Genomic DNA, 11079 nt, shown 5'->3' on the forward strand with positions numbered 1-11079 from the left:
AGAATTTTACTCCTCATTTAAACATCAACATCACAACATTAAAATTGGATTTTCTAAATTTTGCGCGCGATGTCCTAAGTGGTGTGTATTAGCAGGTTCTGTTGGGACACATTCCGTGTGCGTGTGTAGAATACATCAAAACGTTATTCTCCAACTGCATGCATGTCATATAGAAGTGAGATATCAAGACTTGATCCGTAAATCTGGTTTGTTCTGTGTACAGTCGGGATTGCATGCTGAGGCATTGTCCTGAATGTCCTTCCAGTGAAAATTTGAGGCAGCTTCTGATTGCAAAATTCGAGGATTTTGATCCTGGGGAGGAAGTAACATATTACCAGTGGGTATCAACGGACAGAACAGAATTGATGAAAAGTACTGTCACACTGGACGAGTATGTGCCAATTTTGATACGAAAGCTTAAAAAGCTTGTGCCACATTCATTTATTTCGAAAGCACAGTCACATTTCTTAAAGGAGAGAAAGAAAAATCTTGAGCCAGAGACAGCCGTCGTTCTGATGGACTTCAGTGAAAATTATTCCTACATAATTCAAGACGAAGTTTGAGGGTATCACTGGTCTACTGATTCCTGTACCCTACACCCAGCAGTACTATAAGCACGTCTTCCTGGATCTGTAGACCTGACTGTTCCTAGTTTGTGTGTGATATCAGATGACTTGGAACACGATGTCGCATTTGTTTATGAGACTCAGAAACAAATAACTTCTTTTCTGAAAGAGCAATTTCCATATGTCAAAAATGTAAATTACTTTAGTGATGGATGCGCTGCGCAGTACAAGGATTGTAAAAATTTCATGAACTTGTGTTACCATTATGAGGATTTCTCCTTAAGTGCATCATGGTCATTTTTTGCTAAAAGTCATGGTAAATCCCCATGTGACGGTATTGGTGGGACAATTAAACGTTTGCTTACTAAAGAAAGCCTTCAAAGATATTCTGATTTTTTAAATACGCCAGAAAAAGTTTTTACCTTGTGTAGATCTCGCATTGAACTTATAAATTTCAGCTTGCTGAAAAAAGAAACTCTCACAGATACACGCAAAAAACTACAAAATAGTTTTTCTGGTGCAAAAACAATTCATGGAACACGATCATATCATCAGTTCTCTCCTCTAAGCCAAACCTCAATTGGGACAAAGCGAATCAGTGCTGATCCAGATTTCAGTTCCATTTTTCATTTTAGTGAAGAAAAGACATCTTCTCGAATGAACATCGCGGACATCATCACTAATTCGTATCTTGCATGTGTTTACGATAACCATTGGTTTTTTATGGGTTAGCGTTAGTTAAAGATGAAGAGAAAAATGATGTTGAAGTCAAGTATAAGCACCCCTTTGGACCGGCTCCATCCTTTTTCTGGCCTTCTCCAGAAAAAGACGACGTGAGCCATGTTCCGATATCCAATATTATTTGTTCTGTGTGCGCCCCCTTTACTAAAGGTACTGGAAGAGTATATTATTTCTCAGATAAGGAGGTTCGGTCTGTGGAGGAACAATACAGGCTGCGTTTTGCTTAAACGAAGTAGCAGGTTCCTTCAGTCTCAAATAGTGAAATCCAATCACTTGGCAAATACTGAGGTAAGAAATTGATTTCATGCATAAAGAGTTTTGCATATTTCTTTGGTTACAAATTTTCAATTTAATGTAGTGGAAAAGTTCAATCATTGTTTTCATTTCGTTTTGAAAAATGTAACTGTCGTAAATGGTGATAAAAAGAAGTACGAAATTGAGTTTTGATCTGTACTTTGTATTGGTCCTGTTGTTCCTATTTGTAAGTTACGTTTATGAAAGTGCGTCTTCCCAATCGAAAAATAATCCGGTACTGCCTCCCCCCCCCCCGGACTGTCATATAGCCTTAATTTCTACGTTATTTGAAAAATAATGGTCTGTAGATTTGGAAAATTGATTCAATTTTAACATTAAATTCACTTTGATTATATTAATAATTCGGCAAACAGTTTTTTTTAATAAAATTTCGAAAGTGAATGATTCTAGTCTGGTTATCCCCCCTATCTGAATCCCCACACACTTCAAAACAAACAATAAGTATACTTAGTAATTATTTGAGACCTGTGTGAGTGAATCGAACAATGATGTGCCAAGAGCTTGCTTGCATCAATAGCAATAACACTTTACAGATGACACGAAAAGCTGGTGCGTTGGCCTTGAAGGGTTAAATGAGAATTACTAACCGAAGCATTCAAAAAACCACTAATTTTATTTTACAGTCTCTTAGAACATACCTTAAGGTTCAATTAAAAAAAAAAAAAAAAGAGCGGCAAGGCAAGTGGTCTGCCTCACAGCGATAATGCGCATTACGTAAAATTAGAAATTTACACAAAAAACTAACAATTTTGAAGTGCAAGGGTGCATTTTTTACCCTTAATGTACAACAATCTTGATGGTGTTTTTTTATTAGCTCTACAGGCTTTACGAAATATTAGATGGCCTCGAGAACGACCGGGATGCCTGAAATTCTGAAACTTTAGTCTCGTATTTCTCACAAACTATTAGGATTTCGGAAGAAAATTTTTACAGGTCTTCATACCATAGTAGTGTTAACAAGTACACGAAGTTCCATTAAAATCTGAATCGGTGAGTGACATTTCTGATTTTTTCTGGGTGATTTGACGTGGAATGAGCCGAAGTTAAACCGACTATCCTTCCGTAGATGGTGGCCTTGAATAAGACACACACGGACCTGTTTTCAACATTGTATTACTACTTATCTGTTGTTATTTTTGTATGCTTTACCTACAGTTACTCCTGTTTCATTTCCGGCGTTTACTTATAACTGTTAATTACAAATATATATATATCTTATTTTTATGCTTTCTTTGTTTTTTCTACATCCGTAAGCATCTGTATATAGTATTACAGGGCAAAATTACTATGCACTACTCACAAATTACTAAAAAAAAAAAAAAAAATAAAAAAAAATAAAAAAAAAATTCCTAGCGACGGTAGGTATACGCAAAAGAAACGAGGATACTGGTAGAACAGTTTATATGGCATACAATACAGGCCTTGTCTTTTATACAGTTTCGCAACTCTGGCATTATGATTTTGTACACTGCCCCGACATAGCACGCAATCAGGTTTTTCTTATGGTGTACTATGTGGTAAAGAGCAGAGTTTCCATGTTGCACTTCTACCTTAGTGTACATGTAAGATCCTGATGTGTTTTCATTACTTGTGCAATCCTATTGTGAAATCAACTAATATATGATTTCATTAATTTTACAAATTTACGTACCCTTCCCCAAACACACACAAAATGAGAAAGCACTCAAAATTTTATCCCATTTCAGTACATTAAGTTCAAATGCAACTCCCCTCTTATTAGCCTCCGCTCTACATTTCTGTATTTCCCTCCATTATAGCAGCATATACGTCCTAGGTTAAGTAATAAGACAATGGGTTTGAAACTTTGTCACATTATGCTGTATTGCTTGTTTATCTAATATCGCATCAATCCGCGAACTCATATAGTGTAGAATTTAACTCCGTTTTTCTCCCTAATTAATCACCCTACACTGATGACCGTTATTGCCTTTTTTGTTACACTCATGCTGACATTTCGTCTAATTCCGTCGATATCTCAGTAAATTGTGTATTTTTGGGCCGCCATCTGTAGCAGTTAACTCGTTAATCCTGTATTTTAAAAAAGTCATCAGAGTTAATGGGCGCCCATGTGGCAGAAGGGTACTAAAGAGGAGTATAATAGAACAGAATAGGTTAGGTCCAGTTACGTTTATGCACGTCAAAATTATTCAATCTACGCTAATACAATAAGAGAAACAAAACAGTGCACTGTGGTCCAATGATCCGTCCACGTCATTCTTGTTGCTCTCTACTCTTTGAAGAACTTCTTGTCAAACAATGCATTAGATACATTAATACATTAGAACATCATGCAATCTATATTTAAACTTCTAAGTATGTATCACCTAAAGCACACTGTTGATATTAGATTTGTCCCACATAAACGCATCTATAAGTTCCGTTGTTGATTATTCAGTCCCACATTTATATTTAAACTTTGGTGAAAACCTGCATCAATGTATTACCCATGACATCAACTCCATTGCAAAGCTATCGTATTCATTTAATAGTTCGCAAGTTGGAGTCAGTTTACTTCTTAATATTTTGTATACATATTTACATTGAGACGTATATCATTGCCTGTTCGGAACGTCTAATTCCGATTGCCAAATTTTCAAATGTGAACTATCAACTCTGGAACTGACAAGAAAATACCTACCTTGTACTGAATCGTCATGCAACTCTGCACTTTAAAAAACATCAATATTTGTCACTGACCGAGCAGGGCAAGCACATTTTATGAACATGTAAGTATAGAACCTACTAAATAATGTCTAGACTTCAATGTTTGTATTAGGTGATGATACAACTCTCAGATCCTAAGATTGTAAACCCTACAAAACAAGTTTTCCTTGAATTCTTACTTAAAAATATATGCACACTAGGTTTCTGCAAGACTTGTCAGCAATTAAAATTAAACATATCTTACACTTTTCTGTCACGGTAAAGATAAAAATCGTATATGATTCGAAATAAAATCAGAATTATATTTACATCTGCATTTCTCTTTCTATTCTATATAGTAACTCGTGAGTAATATGATAACATTCTGCAAGCGCTGAACATGAAATTTTCTTAAAACAACTGGGGAAACAACAATAAACATACATTATTTTAATATAATCTTACCAGTGTATTTACAAACGAAATTCGGAACTCACAAACGTAAAATAAAAGGACATGTAAATCCTTGTAAATAATTACCCACGCCAACGTTTTCACTTATTTTCAAAGGTCCTCGTAAATAGTAGACAACAAATACAACCAAGAGAAACCAAAACGCCCATAAATATGTCCACGACCATACAATCCAAGATTTAATTCTGCTTAGCAAAACTAACACCATGCTACACAGTTGAGAGGTAAGGACGGACACGATTCAAGCTTGGTGTTGCTTTAGTCGACTAACAATATCGAGTGTATATATCACCACAGTATAGTCGATTATAAATATGATTTGCTTACGTTTCTAAATCCATTCTCACTTCGCTCTGCACACTTTCTCAGTATATTTCATATCGAAACGATCAAGTGCTTCTTTCCATACTGGTTTGCGTCAACCCAAAGAACAATTTTCGTTTCAGTTTAATATAGTCGATTTTATATTAAATAATTAACAGTTATAATTATTTGTTGGTTTATTTGTGTTCCTTTCTGATTCTCAAACTATGCCGATATTGACACTAAACGAGGCAACAGATTTTAGTTTCTAAAAGTATCGTATTAATAGGCTTTCCCTTAGTTTGTTCGGAGTTGTAATGCCAATTTTCTGCAATGAAGATGTGTGAAACGTGGAAATATAGATAACTATGTGATTATGCTAGTTTACATGGTCAAAAAAAGCTTAAACAAGACCCTTCAATACCTTAAATTTACACATTCAAAGGAATATTGTTCAATACACTTGAACAAGAGTCTCGAAACAATTTTTACACGAGCATAGAGGTATTGAATAGTGTTTAGTACAATTGTTAATAGGTGACAGTCCAAAACAAGTGATCGAAACTTTGAAAACAGGTGAAAGCGAAGATGTGTACTGATTTAGTTCAGACCTGTACATGAATATATATAATATTAGCATTTCTTACCTAGCTTTCTAAAGGCATTTGGAATTATATATATATATTAAATTATTCAGAAAACAGATCAAATGATATTTTAGGAAAGTAATCGGATTTTCACTAAGCATTTTGTCCCTTTTATATTAAATGCTTATGTTAAAAGAATAAAGTGCTGCTTAGATATAAATCGTTTCCTGTACTAAGCTTTTTAAAAAAATGATTCTTCATTTGACGTACTGATGACAGAATGACACTCAAGAAAAAATCGAACTGTTTCCCAAAATTATGTGTATCACTAGGCTAATACTGCCATTTGATGTTATCTATGCTATGGCATCGAAGACTGTTTGAAGGAAAGGCTGAAAACAGAGCAAACCAAACCAAACGAAACAATGATAATATTTTTTTCAGCTACTGGATCTACCACCCATATCTGCATCAGACATTCTTCACAAACATATCCCATATTTGGTACTTAAGAATAACCAAACAAATAGTAATTCTACTGATAAAATGTATGAGTGAATATAAAAGAGGATTGTCTGGGATAATAATTTCCACTGTCGGAAGAATGCCTGTAAATGAAGGAAACCAGTATTTTATGTTTAGAAGTTTATTGTCACCAATATGAAACCATTACAAGGACTATAGTTGAGTTCAAATGAGTTAATACGATATCAAGAGTTTGTTGCACTATTCTTATTTATGCATTGTTCCTATTATTATGTTTCTTGCACTATAACATCCGTCGATGACGCGCCTCTTCCCTACGGACGTACTCTATGTACTTGCAACAGAGTACGCCACAGATGTGGTAATACGCACACAGAGGCGTGTCCCCTGCCAGTAAATAGAAATTTCTGTGCAACATGCAAACTAAATGGTCACAGAACATGAAGTAGTGAATCTCCTGAAAGACCAAAAATCCTTAATTCAAGTGACAAGACCGAGGCTCAACACAGAAGAGAACTTCACAACTTCAGGCCCTTATCAGGGACAGGAATACACCATACATCAACAAACGAAAACAGACGTAGCAGAAAGACAGGAAGAAACCCACAATCACATAACAAATGGAGCAATAGATCAAGTCATAAAAAGAGCAACAAAGCAAATAGTAACATGGTTAACATCGGTACTAACTATGACAACACCACCAGCAAACAGACCTATACTTACATGTGCAATAACGATAGTAACAAAAAATTTTTCAATTAACCATAAACATGTCAACCACGACGGGTCAGTTATATGTTACCAAACCACAGATAGCTACTAGAAGCAACCAAGGCAAGGGGACCGGCCACAAATCAAAACAATCCAAAAGGAATGAGCGAAGTTAAGCAGCTGCCACCACTGCACACTGATGACGACCAGGCGAGGCCAAGGACCGAGTTGCATGGTTCAAAAATAATACAATGTCCCATTAACTAAACTTGCCCACCAAATGTAGACATTAACAAATTAGTTTAACTCACACCCAAGTTAGAAAAATTACAGATAGCAAAATTTACTTTTACATTTGTGTGGTTTACCATTAAGAATTTTCGTATAGAGCGTACAGGAGCAGTACAAGACTGGAAGCAAGCAGCAGTAGAATAAGTGACCTCACTATGTCCGAGTAAGACTCTTAAACCACAAAGACAATTGACTGTCACGTTCGACTAACAGACATAACTAAAGTATCGTGCCACTCTTAGAAGAGTAATATCATCCGGCTGTTATTAGAGCCACCTTGCAAGACAACCTAAGGTGTGTTATTACTGTGAGTGTTAATATCACCGTGACTGGCCCTTTTTAGATCCATTTCTAAGAGATTTCCCTCCCAAACAATATTGACGTTAAACAAACCGAACGAAGAGGTTTAACTATTTGCTTCCCTCTCCCTCTTGAGTGACCACGCTTAGAGTAGGCACTCTTGCATGCACAGCCCTTGCCGATAGTCGGAGAGCCAATAGGATAAGCTTATCCCAACGGGACGACACTCTACTTAGACCATTAAACAACTACATGTACACACACCTACAACATTGTAGCTCTGGAAACCTTGTGGTGTTATGCCAAAGAGCTGCTTACACCAAGAAAACAAACTAACACCTACCCACCTTGTAAATTACTGGAAGTAGAACGACAAAATGTTAAAGCCCTTTTTAGGCCCACGCAGGAATAAATTAAGAAATATGAAAACGTCTCGGAACAAAGGAGTAGAAGCTTCGAAGCAAAAACAGACAAGATATGTTAGCTACCCCCAGAAGCTAGCTTCTCTCCAGCTACGCGATCACCTAACTCAGTTTATAGCTACTCTGATGCCGCAAAATCACCTACGCTACGGGATCGAAGCAACTGCTCACTTACTAGTAGAAGAAATACTAAAAAATAGCTGCAAATAACTGCTGCTTCTCAGATATGCCCATAAAGCGACACACAGAGAGATTACATAATCAAGACAAGATACAAGAAGAGGGTAGATGTAAAGACGGACAGGAAGAAACAGACAGAAAAGAAAAGAAGAAACACATGCTATAGAGAGAACCGGAGTGCTATCCAGGGAAACAACTACACTTCATAATCAGAAGAAAACAATCAACAGACAATATCGATCACAAAGCAAAAAAAAAAAGTTTTTTCAATGATCATTTTTAGAGCAGACCCACAGAATCCGTTATCTGTTAATACATCAAGGGTGTTACTTAATTAAAAACTGGTTCGGAGTAAGGCTCCAGCTATCTGTTAATGAAAACAACTCAAAATTAGCTTACGTATATAATATGGGCTATAAAAATCACATTTAAAGTCGTCGTTAACCGTTATCGCGTTAATTACAAGGTAGTTAAAACGTTCTTGACGTTTCTGATGTCCCAATATTCATGCACCCACAGAGAGGAAACGAAATGACGCATGTGTCTGCTAAATAATCGGGAGTTAGTCTGATCATTGACCTTCAGTATTATAACCAGGATGCGCACACAGAAAATTAGGCCGTCCAGTATCGAAGAGAAATGGATTTATTGAAGCAGCTTGTTTGCGTGTGTTCGTGGTATGACTTTAAAGTGGGCCTGTAGCTGCAGCATCAAGTCGTCGAGTATGCCAGGCATTTGGGGAGAATGCTGTGAACGAACGCACCTCCAAGCGTTGGTTCCAGAAATACCGTTCGGAAGATGTGAGTCTTTCGGATGAACCTCGCACACGTGTTGAATGACGAGACCCTGAAAGCATCCATCGAGGAGGACAGTGGTCTAATGTGTAATGAACTTGCAGGAAGGTTTCGTGTTTCAGCTGAAATGGTCAGGCTGCACCTGGAATAGGGAAGTCATACAAGTGGGAACCCCACACATTGTCGGAGCCAACAAGGAACAATGAATGACAGTCTGTTTGTCTCACTGAGCACTTGAACACACCCATTTTCGGTCACTTGCTCACTGGTGACGAATAATTGGTCCTCTATGACACTCCCGAGCGTAACAGACATTGATTGTTGCTACGTGTCCCCACGGCTGTTCCTCAAACCTCAAGGCCATTTTTGCACCCACGAAAGGTTATGCTATCTGTATGGCGGAATTGTCGGCAAGTGGTGCTTCATTCCTCCTGTGTATGAGCTCATTCCTCCTGTTAAGACCAGTACTGCTGACCTCTAATCTCAACAGTTGCAAAAGGTGCACCGCGCAAAGGTTGAATCGCAAGGGCGTGTTGTTCCTGCATGGCAATGCCAAACCACATTACGACCACCGAGTTTTCTCGCTGGAATATTGTACAGCTGCATGAACGTTGATAAAAGTGTTGGATGTTGATGGAGATTACCTCGAAACGTAAAGGTACGTACTGTCCACTGTATTGCTCTTTGTTTATCACTGCTCTTGAACTGCAAGAACTTTTGTGGTCATCTTGTATTAAATTACTTAATTAACGAACTCGGGCGAGATAATTGCTCTAGTTATCTATTGCAGAAACATAATTTAAAATTCGCTTATATGTATTAAATATGGTGTATAGATAGCCACGGTTAAAGTATCCGTTTTCCGTTAATACGTTAACAAATTTACTCTATTAACGAACTCGACCGAGATAATCGCTCTAACTGTCTATTCAAAAAATAAAATTAAAAACATTATTTTACATGTATGCAATGCGGATTATAGGTAACTACTGTTAATTACTGTTATCCATTATTACGTTAACAGATTCACTACGTAAGCGAGCTTGGTGGAGATTTTTGATCTAGCTTTCTGTTGCGAACAGATATAATTAGAAATAGGTTACTTGTATGGAATACGGATTATAGAGTGCTGGCAAAAAAATCTTTACATTGTGTGGTAAAAAAATCTTTACATGCAAAATCCACGTTACGGGGTCAAGCGCCGTTCCCGCCATAAAAATATGACAGGAGCCTGATGATGACGTCAGTGATTAGCGCGCCACTTGCAATCTTTCCTCACCCAGCAGAAGCTCAGTGTGCTTCGTAGCGTTGTACAATGAGATAATTCTTTCTTTGCTCTATGCAGCTGGATTTTTGTTTAAGTTCTTGAAATTAAGTGGTCTTGTAACTTTGTTCTGATTACACACAATGGGTCGTAAAAAGCTGACAGTGGCAGAGAAATCCCTGGCCTTAACTCTTCTGGAGAAAGGTGATTCGGTAATCGTTGTATCCAGGGATCTTGGAGTACAAAGAGAGACAATTTACTAGCTAAAGCGTTCAGCGGCGTCATTTCCTCCTGGAACTGTACCATGTAGGAAGTCCGACTCCGGTGCACCTAGAAAGGCTTCACCAAGGAGTGATAAACTTCTAAAGCGTGAAGTAATGTCAAATCCCTTCAAAACAGCTGTAGAATTGAAAAACAAGTATCCTGAGCTCCTCCAGAATGTCGCAACTAGGACAGTTCATCACCGTCTACAAAAGGATCTGGGCTTGCCAAGTCGCCGTGCTGCGAAGAAACCCCTTCTCACAGCAGCAATGAAGAGACAAAGGCTCGACTTCTGTAAGAAATATCAATTGGACACCTGAAGAGTGGAAAAAAGTGATGTTTTTGTGATGAGAGCACTTTTAGGTTGATCCGGGATGGATCCAAGATGGTGCGCCGTCCGAGTACTGCTTCACGGTATGACCCGAAATTTACAGTTAAGACGGTTAAATACCCTGATAGTGTGATGGTGTGGGGGCATTTTTTGGCAACAAGGGCAGAGGAGGATTGTACTTTCTTCCCAAGAATGAAACCATGTAAGCAAGCAATTATATTAATGTTTTGGAAGAACATTTACTTCCGTTTTGGGACATTCATGAGTGTAATTATTTTATGCATGATGGGGCCCCGGCCTTCTCAGTGACCATAATATTCCTCTGTTAGAATGGCCAGGTGATTCTCCTGACATTAATTCAATCGAAAACGCCTGGAACGTCATGA

The 11079-nt window shown here is 37.6% G+C and overlaps 1 protein-coding gene across 3 annotated transcripts in view; it reads right to left on the reverse strand.

Moving 5' to 3' along the window:
- Positions 1–5039, reverse strand: part of LOC145688122 (protein ST7 homolog) — a 111024-nt gene extending 105985 nt beyond the window's left edge. The window contains exon 1 of one of the 3 annotated variants that reach the window (XM_081761887.1): positions 4827–5039. In XM_081761887.1, coding sequence (XP_081618013.1) covers positions 4827–4968 — 142 coding nt within the window. In that variant the 5' untranslated portion in view covers positions 4969–5039. Of the gene's footprint in view, positions 1–4751 lie in introns of all 3 variants that reach the window. The other 2 variants (XM_081761889.1, XM_081761890.1) reach the window with 2 other exon arrangements.
- Between the last annotated feature and the right edge of the window lie 6040 nt (positions 5040–11079).

This window comes from Thermobia domestica, chromosome 6 (genome assembly GCF_964235325.1).
Source record: "Thermobia domestica chromosome 6, izTheDome1.hap1.1, whole genome shotgun sequence".
NCBI classification, from domain to species: Eukaryota; Metazoa; Arthropoda; class Insecta; order Zygentoma; family Lepismatidae; genus Thermobia; species Thermobia domestica.